Source organism: Xiphophorus hellerii, chromosome 21 (assembly GCF_003331165.1).
Source record: "Xiphophorus hellerii strain 12219 chromosome 21, Xiphophorus_hellerii-4.1, whole genome shotgun sequence".
Lineage (NCBI taxonomy): Eukaryota > Metazoa > Chordata > Actinopteri > Cyprinodontiformes > Poeciliidae > Xiphophorus > Xiphophorus hellerii.
Window position 1 is genome coordinate 14,781,925 of NC_045692.1, and position 19,224 is coordinate 14,801,148.

The 19,224-nt window shown below is 37.7% G+C and overlaps 1 protein-coding gene across 1 annotated transcript in view; it reads left to right on the forward strand.

Moving 5' to 3' along the window:
* Positions 1-19,224, forward strand: part of oxsr1b (oxidative stress responsive kinase 1b) — a 47,191-nt gene that overhangs the window by 3,228 nt on the left and 24,739 nt on the right. The window contains exons 2-3 of the mRNA XM_032552219.1: positions 8,237-8,349; positions 14,336-14,444. Of these exons, the coding sequence (XP_032408110.1) occupies positions 8,237-8,349; positions 14,336-14,444 (222 nt within the window). The remainder of the gene's footprint in view (positions 1-8,236; positions 8,350-14,335; positions 14,445-19,224) is intronic.

Genomic DNA, 19,224 nt, shown 5'->3' on the forward strand with positions numbered 1-19,224 from the left:
CATAATTAATGTAATGACTAAGACCTACATGTCAATGCAGGGTTTTCCAACTTCTTGTGTGTTTTAGGCTAAACTGAAAAACTTGAAATTTCACTAAACATTTCGTTCTTTACCTTAAATCATGGACAATTTTACACATCACATCATATCTACTCATAAAGAACTAGATGTGAAGAAATAATTAAAAGACAAAGGTGATAGATTCATTAATAAAGCTGAAGGTTAATGCTTATGGCAGTCAAGTGCAAATGGTAAAGTTGAGCAACTTTCCTAGAATACATTCAGTTGACTTCCAGCGCTCAGTTCTAGCAGCTGGAAAGATCAGATGACATGTCTCTACAGAAAATTCTCCGTTTCAGAAGGTCTTTTGCGCTCCTGGCATTATTCCTTTATATTTAAAAATATTTAACTCCTTTCGCTCAGTAATTACTTCGGCACTGAAGACTGTTGTTGCCAGTACCACGTGTTGGTGGTAGTTAATTTCTCAGTGCATCTCCATTTTCAGTTTCTATATGTTATAAAAAATTTAAAAAAAGTTAGAAACACGCCCACAATTACTGTCCAGAAAATATTATTTAATTTATAGATATATATAAAAAAAATCTCTTAATTTGTTTTCTAGATTTTTAACAATGCGTTGAGGTTTTCTTGAAGGAATATATAGCGCTCATATGGGCATTTTTTAAGACAGCTAAACTACAATAACAGTTTAGACATTTCTTACATTACATCCCATCTCTCCACACATCTTACTGAAGGCAACTCGCCTGATCGGAGTTTGCCTTCTTATGTGTGTGCAAGTGTTGGATTTGAGGATGACTTTGTGACCAGCAGAGCTATTGTTTTGCTGACTTCCCGAGGGAAAAGGGGGACTTATTATTACACGGTTCACGCCCACTCTTTTTCATCCCACTGATCTCCGGACCGAGCTCATTGGAAAATAGCAGACCTGTCTCTTCAATCCTGGATCATACTTTGCATCGTTGGTCTTGGCAAATCTGCAATGGAAACTTTATGCTCCCACTGTTTGTATCCACTGGCAACCAAGTCTCCTCCCTGTTCTTTACTCAGCCCTCCTTATGGTTTTAAAAAGCCACAGCAAAAGGACTTCTGCTCTAATATGACGGTTCAGGCCGCATCAGGTTTTAACATGCTGCTTCCTGCGCAATCGAGGAACGCATGCTGTAAATCAGTGGGTGCTGATGCGGTTGGTTGTTTCACATTTGAATACCATTTGGAAACTGAAGACAGGTATCTGAGGACATATAATATGAAAGACGCATGACGTCAAGCTCTAAACTGGCTTGGGGATGAGGGGGAAAAGAAACTCAAAGCTGCTGCCACACTGCTGCTTGTTGCTCATCTTGGAGGAAACTCACACATGAGGAACAAAGTTCACTGCAAGTGTAAGAAATTAAAGACCAGGGAAATCTGAAATTATTTTAGTGGATTGATTGGGTGAATTTCCACTATGTGACCTGTGAGCTTTTTTTTTCTTCTCCCCTGTACATTATTTCCAGAAACCTCGTTTGACCCTGTCAGTCAATAGCGTGTTTTCACTTTGGGGTCCACAACGGAGCTTTTTACGTAAATCATGTCCACTGAGACTAAGAGTGTCCTCCTGAAAAAGTGTCACTGAGCTGGAAACAATGGCTGGCAACCGCTGCAACGAACCAGTGAGTCCAGCACGCAATTAAAAACAGTGAAATCAGACCAATGCACCATTATTCTCATGTCGTTTCATAGCAGTTATGTGCAGAAATGTGCTTTTAAATTGGCTGCTTGGATCCTGACTCCCAAGCGCTCCCCATTAACAGCAATGAAACTAAATGATTGTTTCACAAAAATGACCCTATATAACTTATGTAGAGTCATTATAAAACTTATGGAAATATATAATGGAAAGAAACTTTAAAGTAATTTTGCCATCGCTATCTATGTTTACTTATGTGATGGAAGGAAAACTCAGTCAGAGATTATAAGTGGGTGTACTAAAGACAAAGCGTTAAGTTATTTCATATCGGTTGCATATAAAACCGAATCGAAATCACTTCCATTCAAGAGGACATTTGAAATAGTAATTAAAGCTTTAACAATGTGCTGCGACAAAGCATAAAGTCTGTAAATTGTCACAGCATTAATTTTTTGTTCTCTAAAAATGGTTTTGATGACCTCATTGTTGTGTGTGTGCTTTTTATTACATTTTATTTGATATGTTACTTAGATGTTTCAATCTATTTGAGTACAAGCACTGTAAAATACTGACGAATGACATTAAAATCTAAACAATAGCAATTGCTTCTATTGTGTAGTGTTTTTTTAAATTTATTTTTGAAAATATAGTTTCAAAAACACTGAAGCTGAAGACGAGTTTGATCTGAGACTAGAAAATGCTCAGCTAATAGGAGTTATTTTACATCTTTCCATAACAAAATTAGAGAAATTTTGTTTTGGAAATACAAATACAGAATTTTCAAGATCCATTTAGGAAGTGCTTCCTCACTACCAAGACTGTTTTTTTCTGGCATGTTTTTCAGTTTTATAAAAACATGCTTTCCCATTCTACTGTAGTTGCAAATCAATTTAAGCATTATGTTAAATTTGTACTTAAAAATGCAAAAAGTGCATAAGTTACAGGTAAGGAACAAATTTAGCTACTTGAAAATAAATAAAAGACATGTCTTTTTATAAACTCTAAGTAAATATTGACTATTGCAAGCTCTAATTCAGCAAATGACTATCCCAAAGGCCATATAACTATTTAACTTATAAAATTGGCCTAAGTTCTTCTATATTATTGATCAATATGCATTATTAGAACACAGTGTGTGCCTCTAGGTTAAAATATGAAATATGGATCAACAAAGTAGCAAGTAAAAGCATAATTTATTATTGCTAATTAAAAATAAAAATGAAACACTGAAGCTTTAGTATTGGTCCAAAAATGTTGTCCTGATTATAAATCGTGCAGGATTTGACCTGCCTAGCCCTTTAAGACTCTGGATTTGATCTGTACTGTAAAATGCTAAGATGTTCCAATGACTTTTGTGCCAGGAAACATAAGTCAAGCTGCAGAGTTACAGACATAGAAAGTGAATACTGATACTCTTTGGTACACCTCACACTGTTTAATATAAATGACAAAAATACTCATTATACGTCATCCGATATATACTAAAGTTTCCCCGTAAGAAGAGTCATCTGCAGCTTTGCCAACCATTTGTCTTTCTTACACAGAACCTTTTAAAAATGTCTCCATTATATTTCATCATTGTGAGCCAAATTACAGAGTGTGGGCCGGCGACAGATGTTTTTATAGACTTAAGTTGCATTTTGTGTGCGGAGTGGAGCACATTGCTCTCACCAACAATGCTGTTGTCACTCAGCTTTTTACAATAATGCTGCCTCATTCTGTATAGGTGCACTGATGTGATGCCAACCTGCCTCTCTTTGGTCTGTGTGAAAAAGGCCATTGTTGCTCGAACTCTCTTATCTTACTGGCCATCTCTTCAGGTTTATCATTCTGATTTCCTTTCATTGATCTCTATCAGTGCTTTGCAGCAAGACTGCAGCTCTAAATGCAGACTTTGCAACACCTACAGTGCAGACCACTTTTGTTGGCATTAAAATAATGCGTTTTTTTTTTTTTTTTTTTTTTGCTTTTTGCTTTTATTGCTGCAGCATAATAAAAACCAACTTCTCATTTACATGCATTTTTCTGCACCAGTGGTGGAGTGGTTTTTATTTTAGACTTTTCAACATGTTCCCTGTTAGATAGAGGCCTGTGTGTGTTGCTATAGAGTTCTGGTTCATCCTGTGTTCCACACCTGAATTTTGCTCTAGACCTTTCTGAGCGTTGCTGAGCAATATCACTGTGTGTGTGTGTGTGTGATTTCTTGTGGTGAAAATTATAGATTCGTTGAACTGTGTGAACTAGTGTGTGCTTTGTAATCCTCCCATGAAATTCTACCTCTTATAATAGTCTTTAAGTGCCTCCTTTGAATGCGTTTGCTGAGCCTGTATATTAAGATTTTATTCTGTTCATTATTGCTTTGGGTTATGCTGTTTACTCGGACAATAGGCTGCGTTAAAAAAAAAAAAGCAGAATAATAGGACCGCAAACTGACAACTCCCCAAAGACCAAACACGTCAGCTGGGTTAAGCCCTCACCAGAGGGCACTGAGGCTAAAACAGTCAAGAACATTGTGGCTGTTGTGCTCCAGTCATGTAGTGCCAGGTTATGATACAATGTTCTCTCTAGGGTTCCCATGTCGAGCACGATTTGTTTGGAGGAAAACATGCTTACCGAAAACATTGCTTTTTGAGAAGATCACGACTGTTTTGGCAATGTTTGTCCAACGGATTTGTGCACTTTTGGTCACATGATCTTCAGCATGATTTTTTTCCTGAATATCTGCATGTGAGGCAGGTTTTGGCACAATTTGAAAAAAAAATGAGTATAAAATTTAAAAGCAAAAGACCTAATTTAGCAACTACTCTTCTTTGTCCTTTTTTTTTTACTTTATCGCATATTTTTAAATTCTTAAAAATAATTTACTTTATTCTATTTTTTCAAGTAAAAATAAGAAATTGGGCCTCTGCTTTGCTTTACGTATAACTAAATCAAAACAGCGTGAAAGCTTTGTGTTGTGACCTTGCAGAAAAAATAAAAATCAAACGAGCTGTAATATTTAATGTGGTCACTATTTCACCATGAGCTAACTTTTGCAATCTTGGAACATGAAATAACAAAGAATCAACTGTAAAGTTGTTGTTTTTTTTTCAGTTTATATGATTAATACAGTTTAAGCATTGAATTATTAAGTATTTGCGGAAAAAAACCTTTCTGCTTTTCATGTTGCTTTTATGTCTCTGCCAGATAGCTTTGTAGTTTGGATGTTGGCCTCAATCCTGCCCTTGGTGAGTTTAGCTCCATTTTGCTTCCTTTGGCTCTGATAGAATAGCTTGATCATCTAATTTTTATTTTTTTCCATCTGTGAAGTTGGTATACATTTCTTAATACAATCGCACCTGGTGTTAACCTGAGACTGTATTCAGTGGCTGCAATACTTTTCACATGTGTATCGTATTGTACTTTTATGTAACAAAGATATGAAATTGTGGCATGAATTTGTATCACTGTGGAGATGTTAATTTTTCCTCATTATGTAGCCTCAAAAAGGTCACACAGCCCAAAAAGTTTGATTTTGGACTTTTCTGTACAGAGCATAGTTCTTCCGCCTGCATGAAATTCAGACCAACCACGCAACAAATTTGCGTGTTTAGGGGGGCGAAAAGTTCACCAGGGAGGGTTGTGATAAGAAGGACCAAGTCTGTGAACAAAATTATGTGATTTTTCGTGAGGCAGCTGCGACAATGAGCACTGATTTCGGCTTGACTATGCAGAACCCTTTAAACCCAACATTCCAATTCATTGTTGTAAAGGATTTTTACAACCGGTGCTACAGGGAAACAGGCTCACTGTGGTTCTGCCCCATCAGCGGCCCGTCTCCAGGTGCTCGTTTGGTGTTAGTCCTGGCTAAAGGTGCTGAAGCTGGGAGATAAATTTACAGCCCATTAGCTTATCTTGATAATCCTGTTGAATGCCGGCCAGACAGAATCAGGAGAATAGACCATTGTGATCTTAGGAAATTGGTTTTACTTTTTTCAGATGTTGTTGGGGATAAATAAATTATGCTTACTCTTTGGATCTTCCAAGGAAATTGCTGTTTTATTAGATTATTTGAATCAGCAAGCATTTCTTTTTACCCCCTGCCTTTTATTTATTTATTCTTTAAATAATGTTAGCCTCTCTTTTTTTCCACTATGCTGCCTTATTGCCTGGAGTCGTATTTAATTTGATTAAAAAAAGGCTGGATTAAAATGGTACATATCTACAGGGACAGCTTTATTATTTCATTAAGATCTGCAGGCTTTTTTTAAACTCCTCTTTTAAACCTCACTCCATTTTTGGACCAATTAAATCCTTCAAACAATGAGTACTTTGTAAATGTTTGGCTGTCGCAGTTATGAAGTCAGGAAAAGCTTACTCTGACAGGGAAGGAAGCCTCCCAGCACATTTCTACCAGAGAACCAGTGAAAATAGCCTTAAGCTCATGGTGTTAAATAAGAGCCGTGAGGGGGAAGTTAACTGACCTCACACGATGCAGAAACAACAGGCATGCCTCTCCTGCAGAGGGTTTTATCAGCTTTTAACTCTTATCAGATGGCACTCCAAACCGAAGAGCCCGCTCTTGAAGGATTTACAAAAAGCTTCCTCAAATAATGTTGTCAGCGTTGGTTTTGCAGCAGTAACTCTCCATGATCACTTTTCTGTTTAACTTCATCAATCTTTCACCACATTGTGGAGGAGTTATGACCTAACTCCTACTTGCATCATTTTTTTTTTGTTCAAGATTTTCAGGCATTAATTTCTGCACAATTCTCTAAAGATCTCACCACAGCAGTACGATCAGGTTGAGGTCTGACCACCTTGATTCTTTTCCTTATCAGCTATTTTGTTGTAGATACCATTGAGTCAACAATGGTATCTTATTGTTGACTCAAATTGAGCCACACTGGAATACTTTATTAACTTGTGAGGGAAATGATGTTGCAGTATTTTAGTTTAATCATCCATCTGGGATGTAGAGATTTGACTGAGATGTAAGTAGAAATGACACTTGATTAAATGAATAAAACTCTGTCTCATGTTAGCAAAATGACATTAAGGTCTCCCGTTTGTGATGCTTTTGGACTTGGGCTGGAGGAATATAGAGTGGTGCATCCTGCTGTGGTGCATCCTGTTGAATTAACTGAAGGAGCTCCTGTTACTGGCCGCAATTTTTGTTATTAATTAAAATGTAATAATAACTTTAATGAAGCTGTTTTTACTGCTCAGCAATAAATTAAACACGCACACTATTTAATTAAACTGCTTATACAGTTTAAGCAGTTTATTCAAATGTACTTGAATGATCTGCCATTCAAGTACATTTAATAATCAGAACAGGACCAACACCCTGCCAACCAAATGTGTAATAGATTTTTCACACTTGCTTCTCCAGTTTGGTTTTATGAAAATTGTGCGACCTGTTGTATTCTTTTTGGCACACTTTGTCATATTTAAATAATATAAACCTTGAAGCTCACAGTGGACTGTATTTCACTGCATCATTTATTTAACAGGTCTTACTACTGTGTAATTTCTGATGACCTGTCTGATGAAGTATCTGATGACACTTCAGGATATATATTGGAGGCATGCGATATATATTTATTATCATTTTTTCAACTGAATATTTTAAGTTGGGGAAAGATCTTATCTTGGGCCTTAGACCAAAAACCTTCCTGCTCTGTCTTTGATTTAGCGGAGTCATGCCTCAATCTTTATCAAATAGGATTTGGAGAAGCTGATTTGTAATTGATGAACACAGAGTTGTGCTGCTGTAGCAAATTGAAGTCAGACGAACTGTGGACAGAATTTATATGAACCCAAGCAACAACTATGTAGGAAAACTAAATTATTCAACTGATGTTTCTTATTTTTAACAATTCGTAAATTTGGAAACTTAAAACTCTTTTACATTTTACAAAAGGGGCTTGCATTTACCTGCAAGACAAACCAGCGACACCACTAGATATCACTTTGGTTCAATGTTGCAGTGATACTGTTTTTAGTAGAGACCGTGCATAAATATGCAATCTGATAAGGAATGCACAGACTGACTGCATGAATTAAAAATGATCATTAGTGCCTCCAGTGCATTAAAAGTTTTAACCTTATTAACTCAATGAAGAGTTGTATTCTAGTGTCATCCTTTCTATATACAGTACTTTTCTAACTTTACCTGCCTTTCCCTAGTTTGCCACATTAGTGGTGATGTTTGAGTTTAAAGACAGAGGTTGCAAACAATTTTTTTTTTTTTTGGAGAGAAAATAGTTTGAGAAAATGAAGCAAAGGGGGATTCTAGGGCTCAAACACCTAAGACTCACCAATTTCCCCGACAACAGAAAAAAAGCCTCATCAGAAGCATCAGTGCGTCTTATTGTGGTCTGGATCTTGTTACCTCTCAGCTGATGTGGAAATCTCACTGTCACTGAGCGTCACTGAGCGTCTTATATTAAGTGTTGGAATAAAGCCGTTAAAAGTTTTAATGAGATCCCGTACCATATTGTATTAAACAACTCTCTGCTGGAATAAAAGTAAGTGAAGAATTTGGGTTTTTTTCCCCAGGTAGTGGAGCCACAGCAGTGGTCCAGGCAGCCTACTGTACACCCCGAAAGGAGAAGGTTGCCATCAAACGGATCAACCTAGAGAAGTGCCAGACCAGTATGGATGAACTCCTGGTAAGTTGGTTCTTTTTCTTGAGTCCAATTTTAGTTTTAGATTAAGTTTAAGAAATCTGTATTCTTTGTATGCGTGTGGAATTTATTCTACCCCTGCTTCTCATTACTCACTTTCTCTGGGCATGCCTCCAATCGATCCTGTCACTTTAGACACTATTCCAGTTGCTCCCTTAAAGTGGGGCTCCACTTACAGATGGCAAACTGCTGGAGCAGCCTCTCACAGCAGCGCTTTGCTGCGTCTTCATGCCAGGCAGTTTAAACCAGTGTTGCACTGCAGGTAAACGCATATTTTACTGAATGACATGCGGCTGATTTAGCTCCAAAGGGGGTGACATTATGTCCCATTTCATAAACGTTCTTCTGTACTTAAAAATAATCGGATGCTTGTTTGTGGCTCCGGTTCGTGAACAGCAAGTGGTTTCATCTGTATTTGTCAAACCGTCACGTGATTAATTGTGTTGGCTCAAAACAGTCTTTTCTATTCAAAATCAATCTTTTTATCACTTAAGAGTGTCAAAATATGATTCTGTGATTGAAGTAGGTGCGGTTTGAGGTATTATAATGTAGTAGAAGTTAGATTTACCCTTCTCTTTCAGAGAAGGATGAGTAATGTGCTTTTACAGCCCTTCCAGGTACTCTACCCGAAATCCGAGATAGGATCTCACAGGAAATAAATATTGTGTAAGCCTACACGCATCCTTCGAAGATCATGGCCGGAGAAAACCGGCAGCCAGGCTGCTCAGTACTCACCGGCAACACTAAACCCTTCCCCACCCCCTTGAATCCTGCAGAATGAATCAGGGGAATGTTGCTCCCAGATTCTCGGCGGAGGAGGTCACATGGAGTACTGCGCGATCGGATTTCCTGCTTGTGGTTTTCCTCCCACAGCTCCACAGTGTGCTGGGTGCCCACTTAAAAGGCGAGGATGCACGAAATTGAAGCCAGATTGTCCCTTCCAAGATCTCTGCTTTAAAGTAGGCTGCAGAAGGTTTTTGCCAGAGCTTGCAGGTATTTAGCCTCGTCTCTGAAATTCTTTGATGGTAGAGAAGCAATAGTACATCATCTCTCTGGGTCTACTTTTGTAGTTTTTCTCTTATATGATAATATACCAGGCCAGTGCTCTGGAAGGATGGAGTAGAGCAGATATTATGGGCACTTCTTTCAAAATGTAAGGTGGCAATATTTAAATATTCTCTTGCATTTATGGTGCCCGGCAAAACTTTTATACTTTCAATCATGTTAAAATCACAAGTTTCAATGTATTTTCTTGGATTTTATGTAATAAACCAACACAGAGTAATGGATAATTTTGAAGTGGAATAAAAGGACACATGCGTTTAAAGTTGCTGAACCCAGATTAACATCTCAGAAGTGTGATGTGCTTTGATGTCAGTAAATAAAAAGTGCATCTGTACACCTTCAAAACTCAGCTATGTCAGTTCAACTATGTGTTGTTTTAATTTGGCATAAATCCAGCTGTTCTCTGAAAGCTTGAGAGGTTTGTTAGAGAACATTAGTGAACAAACGGCATCACGAAGATCAGGGGGCTTGGCAGAAAGGCCAGGTAGAAAGTTGTGTTGAAATTTAATGCCGGTTAAATTCTAAACAATATGCCAAACTTTGAACAATTCAGAGAGCGCTGTTAAATTCTTTGTCTGGGGGATATGGAGAGATTCATAACTCGGGTGTTGACAGGACAGCGATTGCAAGTCACTGTTTTACAGTTTTTTCAATAAAATGAAAATGAGTTATTAGATAAAATGTAAAAAAGAATTATAAAATCCTATTCGAAGTGATATCAGAAGGTGAATAATTAAAAGTGAAAGGTGGTTGTTTAATCTGAACAAGACACAGTTCTCATAAAATGGCTAGTTAGCATTAAAGTTACACTTGAATATTAGGGATACAGAGTAAAATATAGTCCTTAATTACAATTTTACTCTCCAAGTTCTTATTATTGTCCAACTATAAAAAATTGTTTCTCCATTTGAACGCAAAGCGGAAGCAAATCAGGCGCTCTTTGAATCACTAAGCTGAGTCAGAGGTTGCCTAGACTACTGATGATTTAGCATTGATGTTTTAATTTTGTCTGAAGGGCCAAATCTGCTGACACAATGCCAACCAGAATTGCCAGTTCTTCTTGAGTGTTTATTCTGGTCATTTGGTTTTCCTGACGCTGAGAGCACTCGCTTAACCGGGAGGAAATCCAAATGCTGGCGCCAGGCGGACGCCCGTGTTGCAGGCACACATGTTGTCCTCAAGTCTGACGCTCTTCAATGTGCTACCAGCAACCATAGAGGTCTGGGGCTTTATTACTGGCAGTCAATCTGTGGTTGGTGACAGTTTCTTGGTTAACAGCATGCCTTTATATTGCATCGCTCTCTTGCTTTGTTCAAATGATGGACAGAAAAGCAACACCGTGTTCCTATTTTTAATCTGTGATTATTTTTATTATCATTTAAAAACCACTGAGCTATCTTCAGAACGGTTAGATTCTCAAATAATCTCTGTGATCAGTTTTGTTTATAATTATATGATTATATATTGTGAATACATATTGAAATATTTTGCAGTACAGCACCTACTTCATTTCCAAATAGTTTTGGTGTGTGTGCATGTGTGGAAGCTGCAGAGGGATTGAGTCATAGTGGATGTGAGGCACTCTGAGTAACCAGAGGTGATGTAATACTGCTTCTATAGAGGCCTCTCTGTGTGTGTGCCATCTCTACGGTTCTGTTGCACCAGTTTGTGACCCTGCACTCTATTCAGTTTGCTACAATAGGTCATTTATTTTCCGCTCACTTTCAAAGTTCTCAGACGTGGCAGCTTTTTAATAGATCTAAAGAGCTCTGCTGTCGAAAAATAGAAGTGGGAAGATTTTTTTTTAGGTTAAACTGGCTCAAAGGCTGCAGCGCTCTATCGTACACAACACGATGTTGCAACAATCGGTCAGTTTCAGTTCTGTTTATGAAAATAAACACATCTCACACACATTCAGCCCTGCTAACACGATTGTAAAAGCTGATTTTCTTGCATTTGTGCCTTCAGATCACATAGAACTGGAATTTTGGCTAGAAAAATATTATTAATAGTGAGTAGTGTTTCTGTGTAGGTTAGATGTCTGGAGATTATTGAGAAAGATTAGGTAGGGGCTGACTTTTAGCATGACCTGTCACTTTCTCAACTGGAAACTACAAGTTTTATTATTAAAGTCATTGATATCGTAGCAGTCAGGTGATCTGTCATAGAAATAAACATACAAGAAGCACAATAATAAAATAAATGCTACAGAAATATAGAGGAGGAAGGTTTATGTAATAAATAAAGGATGAAATAGCAAAAATTAATTACGGTAAATAAAAATGTTTGTAATGTCCCAATAGTGGTTTTCTATAAGTTTAAAACAAGAGACTTTTGTGGATAACAAATTTTCAGCAACAAGGCAACTGAAAGAGCATTACTTGATTAGAAGTTAAATAAAACAACAAATAAGCAGTTGTCTGAGTTCTTATAAAGACCTGTGAAGACACTGATGCAACGTGTGGTTGAGATCTTGGAACATTGGACCTTGAAAATGTTTTTTATGTGATAGAAGGCTGATTTGATAATTATCTTTATGTGTCTCTGGAGGTTCTGAGCCCATTGCTACACCCAGATTTCAGATCTGATGACTAGTTTCTTAGGTCTAAAGATGATGATTTAAGTTTTTATTTTAAAACACATAAAATAAAAATCATAGATAGAATTTAATGGAATCAAATGTTCTGTTTTTCTTTAAAAAATACTTTTTTGTGTCTAGATTGACAACAAAAGTGGGACACAGTTGGTCATTTTACTTTGTCCTAATGGCCTTCACAGCGTAACGGGTTACACAGGTTAATGAATGACTTTAAGTCCATAATTTAATCAAAAGATAAGAAAACTGTTTGCGGTGTGGACGTCTTTGTGTGTCTGGTCTACTTTCAAAGTTAGGTGAATGGGGAAAAACAACTGCTGGGTATGCCTGGGTTAGTATTTAGAGCAGTTGTTGCAGCACCTACCCATCAAACAAAAGCTGCATAAAAACACTGATAGCATGTGTGGGAACATGTGTTATTGTAATAAAACATTTTTGTTTTAATACAATGCCAAAACATCAGATTATAATGTAGGATATTTTGATTAAAAGTAGTATTTCCATAATTGTTTCAAAATAAATTAAGTTTTATTTTGAAAGATAAAGTAAAACTTTCAAAATCCCATTCTCAGTGTATATGTAAAAAGATAGGAAACTTTGCCGAATAAGCTCCTTGTTATTCCATATTTTATTTTTCCGGGTTTATCTCCTCGCACAGCTGTCACCTTACAGCTGTGTGCGGTGTAGACCGAGAGGTCATGAAGATTTAAGAGAGAAATGTTCAGTTTGTACTCAACCTTGTTTTGTCTTGCTCTAACTTGTAGCACTTTTTTTGTGCTAAATGTACTCGGAATCATGAAGTTATTCTGCTGAAGAGATTCCTTATTGAAGTGCCAGACTGAGAGCCACAGCTTCAATAGTGATGACTCTGCAGCAGAACCGCTCTGCAGCTAATGCACAATGTGTGAGCTAAGCATTTATGCTGATGGAGTATCTGACTTTGATTACATGCAGTTTTTTGGGGGGGTTCAGAGACATCTATTGACTGATGTCTTTAACAAGTCTGCTTAGCTTGAGAGTTAAAATGCCTCTCAGGCCTTCAGTGCACCTGTTATGTTAAATTAATTATTTTACAAAAAAAATATATATTCTGAAATTAGGAAAAATGTGGTAACTTCCAGAGTTGCATGAATCTATCAGTAATAAATAATATAAAACCAAAACATATTTACTCATTAACAAAGTTAATGTTATATTATGTACATGCCTGGTGGTACTGCACTGTAGCATTGTTTCTTTCATCTAATAAGGTTTTGAACTTGATTTTTATTTAGAGAATAGAAAGTGAAACACAGGAGTAGCAGCATCACGTTGTGTGTTTTTACTGATGGAAGATCTGGTACACTTTAAAAAATAGATAGGCAACTTGAGTAACAATTACTGTAAAAAAATCAAAGCAACATCTCAAAATATCACCCAGAAGTTAAAGGCTGGAGACTAATGGGTCTTTCAAATGAACATTGATGCTAAGCATGCCACCAGATTAGTCTAAAATTAGCTCAAGGATAGTAAAATCTTTGTTTTAGTGCAAGTGGTCTGCATACCTAGCTCAGTTACACCAACTCTGTCTGTCGTTATTGTGGCCTTACAATAAACAGGGTATTTACACCATCTGATTTTTTCTTTAGCCATGAGATCCTTCATGTCTAAGTATTCCAGCACACACACAAAAATACAAAACCTCTTCGAGTCAGTGATCCTACTGCCAAAAGTTAGCTGTATTTTCTGTCTCGAAGGAAGCTCGTCTCTCTGTGAACAACTTTTGGTTTGGTGGTAAAGTGATGAATTAGTCCGCTATGCCAGCATTACCTCAGCTCTGCTGCTTTCCAGGCAGACACACACACAGACACACACAACCCACATACCCTCACGCGATAACAAAGCTTTAAATCTGTTTAAAGAGCTAAGTGCTGGCAGTGTTTTTTTATGCCTCTGCATAGCTGTGCATTGCAGTGACATAGCAGGTTTCCTTTGCTTACTGATGTCACATCAATCCCAAACATCACATTAAAGAAAAGCAGAAGCTTTTAGGATTTGGTTTATTTCTCTCTTGCAGTAGTTTTACAGTGCAGAAATAAAAGTTTCCGCATCTGCTCTGTTGTTTCCCCAGTATTTTATTTTCAGAAGTATTTTAGCATAATGCCCTGATTACATAGTGTCATTTTCTGTACACTGTGAGAAATGTTCAGATTAAGGATGGTCTCCGATTTCAAAATGTAAATAACTGAATGATGACTATTTTATGCCCAGACATTTCAGATTATTGATGGGGTATTTTTGACGATAATTTCTTTGTGTTTCCTCTAACAGAAAGAGATTCAGGCCATGAGCCAGTGCCACCACCCCAACATTGTGTCTTACTACACATCCTTTGTTGTGAAGGATGAACTGTGGCTGGTTATGAAGCTGCTCAGTGGGGGTAAGTGAACATCATTTTTCATCTCATATCTGCCAAATAAAAGTCCTTGCTACTCCAAATAGGGTGCTTACATTATAAAAAATATATATATAATCTAAATATAACAAAAAAAAGAGGATGAGGATGGTTCACTTTGTCTTGCTGGTTTTAATGTGATGATTCTTTTAGATGTTGTTCTCGTGACGATAGGGTGCCAGCCAGAGGAACGGGTTGACTTGCTGCCTGTGATTTAACTGTTATTACAGGAAATGTGACGACACACGTTTTCATTGTGTTCCCTATAAGCTGCAGCTCTCTGTGGTCTTTAACTTGTTTCAGAGCTAATGACAGTGCAGAGGTAATAACAGCCCACATGGCAACCATGTGGCAGTGCTGCAATTACCAAGTAAAAGGAGCATGAAGAGGAGGCCCCCGTAAGGAAGAGATCATCAAAATCAGACGGTTCCATCTATTTGCATCATTTAGTTCTGTTTTTATTTATTACATTTAAAACATATGAGTGATATGACTCTAGTTAGGATTTTCCATTAGTTATGAAGCATTTTTTTCCCCCAAACTTGTGTTTGTCAGAAATGCAAATTTTTTCTGATTTTCATTGATAGCGGTCTCTTGCATGAGTACTCATGCTGCGCCCCTTTTATTTTTTACACATTTTCTCATGTTACAAACACAAACTTAAGTGTAAATTATCTGTGTTTTATGTGATAGATCAAGACAAAGTAGCGTATAATGAAGCAGGACTAAAGTGAAAAATCCTTTAAGACGTTGTAATTACTAAAAGTCTGAACGTGAATACAAAATGAATGCCAAATTTCATTTGAAAAAAGATGAATGTTAATTTCCTCCTGCTTATGCACTTCTTTGGTTTGGTCTGCCACACAAACTCCAAACAAAACACGTGTGGTTGTACCGCTGAAGTATGAAAACTGTTGCTGACATTCTCAGCCCCTCCCTGCGTTAGCTTTGTCCCGCTCTAACGGCTCATGCCCAGGTGGCGCACCAGGCTTACTTGCATACAAGCCCCTTGGCAGCCGCTCCGCAGCTGGGCTCAGGGCGCCGTGCCCACCAAGCGACGCTTGAGCCGATAGCCAGCCTCACAGCAGGAGCAGACGCAACCTAAGATGGCCTCGTTCCCTCTTATCCCCGTTAAACCGAAGCTCTTGATGTTGAGCTTTGTTGAGTGGAGTAATTAAATGATAGCCGTGGCGACATCTGCCATGGAAACGGACCACATTGAGGTTGAGTTTCTAGAGCATCACTCCACAGGGTAGAGCATACCAGACTAGAGGGAGAACAGCCCCTTCCTGATTGTCCACTCTTCAACCCCATCCCGGCTTCTGTCTTTTGCTTTTTCTTTTTTTTTTTTTGAAAAACAGCTCAACGGTTAGCCAGACATTGCCCAGACTTTTTTTAATATTGACAATGGCAGAAAGGAGCATTCTTTCAGGTCTGATTCACGATTTTAAAAAAGAAAAAAAAAAAGAGTTGAACCGCATTTAGATTAGTTCAGCAATAGCTTTGATTTTTGGACAGATGAGTACAAGTTGAGACTCATCAAAATACATCATATTGCCTCAAGACTTGCAGTTTCTTAGAGCAAATGCTGCCTATTTCACTCTTCTTCTTCATCAAAAAATAAAAAATGTAGTCTGTTTTTTTTTTTTTTTGCCCAGTTATATTTTCTTTTCTTTTTTACTTTTTCCTGTCGGCATGTGGTGCCAAATTTTGCTCAAATTTCAATCATCTCTGCTGGAGAGAATCTTTTTTTTTTTTTTTTACTTTACTTGCTAATCTTTTGAACTGGCATTGTAGGAAATGTTGATCCTGAACAGACTGAGTAAATCTGTGGGCTGAGACTAACATACTATTCACTCAAATCAGTCAGCACTACCTGGACTGACCTGCTCTCTGAACAACTCATTCAAGTCAAAACCTGCAGAGCTGAATTTTGAAATAGGCGCACGAAGGCTTTTCAGGAAATTCCTGTTGTGAATGTGACACGTAAACAATAGTTTCATCAGAAGGCTCCATAGCCTTCCACTGTGTGAGTTCACATCTGAGATGTAGTCACTGAATCACCCAGAGAGACTGATTATGAGTCAGTGTAGGCAAATGCATGTATTTCCTGGAGATCACAGGCGGTTACTCTTGACCTACTACCTTCTTTTTCAGATATCACTCACAGGATGCCTGTTTGGAAGAATTTCAATGAAAACATATGATCCTCAGCTATTTAAAAAATTCTGACTGGTGGCTTTCATGCCAACATGTCACTCAGTGCTGTAAGAGTAACTGTAAAGATCTGGTTGTTTATACAGTGAGAATGTGCTGGTAATCAGAATAATGTTAAGACATATCTGTGGTTTATTCAGGCTGTGAAATGGTGGGAGAGAGCAAGACTTTCCATAGATAACAGGAAGACGGAAAACAGTGTGTGGGTGTTTTTCTGACCTTTTGAGCTTTAGATGTCTGTCATGTAACACAGATGAATTTGACAATTTCAAGAATCATCAACATTCTCTTGTCAGCACACTGCTGTTTTTGCAATGCTGGCATTGTGCCAATGGCAAATAAAGGGTGCTAAAAACTGTTTAGACAATGGCTGCTTTTTCGTACGCAATGATGCTGCCTTTGATCCTACTGTAAATAACTAATAAACACTTGGGACATGAAGCTTAGGAACAAATATTTTAGTGTTCTTCTTTTGTGTAAAATTATAATTGGCAGGTCAAAGGTTCACAAAACTGGAAGAGCTGAAAAGACCTTGAATCGTCCAAACAATTTTGTTCTTGTATCTGTTATCTTAGGGTTATGCAATCAATACTCAAAATAGGCACACTGTCTATGGTGCGCCCTGCACATTTTAGTGATATTTTTGCAAATAATAGATTTAATGCTAATATTCTAAATTGCATAGACATAAATAACAAGACAAATATATTCCTCCTGGAATTGTGCTACAGTTTAACACTGCTTTTGCTCCATTTTCATTTCTAGATCTTCAACTCGATATGCTGATTTTTAGAACTAAACTGTTGCACTTTTTAATGGCTCTTTTAAAAGAGGAACTATAAAAAGTCAAACTCAGTTTTGATAAAGTATTCAACATGTCTATACTTTGTCCTCACTGCAAAGAGTGGCTTTTAGTGGTGCACATCATAAAGCAGAAACTCAACGCTGTCAGCTGTTTTATAACCACAGAAACTGAATGTGATCTTGCTGTCTTCTCAATACATTCCTCCTGAAGTGATCTCAAAAGTTAATTTTCCACTTTTAGAGGATGACAAATAGAATTAGCCTTTTTTCCTTTATTGGTTATTGCCATTCATCTCCTGGTTTTCAGACTGAATATAGATGCTAAGCTAATGAAACTAATCTTTGCATTCTCCTGCATTACATTGGTCTCACCCCCTCAGAAAATGATGCAACTTCACCAGAGGCTTCCTTCAGTCTGAGCCCACAATGATATTTTTACACCCTCCACGCCTTGCTGCAGTTCCTCCAATGCCCCACCCTCACTTTCCTCCTACAGCTTCACTTGGCATTCCACAAAGGCCTTTAGCACAGTTGGCACCAGGTTTCATGTCCTTCATCTACTTCCTCATCCTCCCCTCAGCCCCCCATTCTCCCTTTGTTTCACAGCTGCCGCTCTGTTTAAAAGAACAGCTAGGAGGCGATGTTTCCGAATGAAGCTTGAAGTTCTGCCCAGTTGGAGTTTGTTTAAAATTCAAAGAAACCAAAATATTTGCCTAATCCGCCATGTAACTGAAACTATGATTTGACATTTTCCAGAGTATTTGCATGCTCTATGCTGCTCTGCCCTGTCAGGACTTAATTTGCTTGCTGTGATTTATATAAACTCTTCCTCAAGGTTTTCGAAAGGCAGCTTTCAAATTAGGCTTGCGGGTGTCTTGCCTTTCCCATGCTGAATGAACCTTTCCACTGTTAACCCGTCAGTACGTGTCAGCTCGCTGAAACAACCTAATGAGGCATGAGGAGTTCGATCAGATGAGTTTAATTTGAAGCGGGCTGACAAGGCTGGCATTTAGTGAGACTCCAAAGCCTGCGTCATGCTGCGCATGCTTCTACCACTGTAAAGGGGACTTCGCTGTTTACAGTCGGTAGAAAAAGTGTTTCAGAATGGCTCCTTGTTTACAGTGCCTTGTAAAAGCATAGCTTTTTTTCACATTATGTCCCATCAGAGTGAAAAGCTTTCATTCACTCCCTCCAGGATGTTGCAGTGTTTTTTTGTGATTGTTGTCGGCTAAAATACTACCCCAATTTTGTGACACTCTTTTGAAAGGTTGCAGTCAAATTTGTACATTCTTAAGCTTCATATTTGCCGTTACTTCGTCTTACAAAACAGTTGAAATTGCTGCCCTTAACTTTCCTGAATAAAGACATGATTGTAATTAATAATTAATATTTAAAATGCAAGTAACATTCAAGTACCTTCTTGAAAAAGCACACTTGATGCAATTAAAATCATGTCCAGAGGAGTTGTCAAAGTGCAAAAGATCTTCAAATGTTTTTTGCAAAAAATAATAACAATAATGTTGATTTATTTGTTTTTCTTGCCACACTTAGCATTATACAAAAAGGCCAAAATGTGAAGTTTACATTTCTTGTCTCATCTTGTCTCATTTTCCACTGCTGTTGTTGCTTTGCCCCTACATTTTCTTCCACAACGGAAGAAATATGTGGAGTACATGACTAGACACCATTCTCTGAGTAGTTTAAATACCTTGGCACCATGTTCAGGAGTGATTGTTGGATTGAG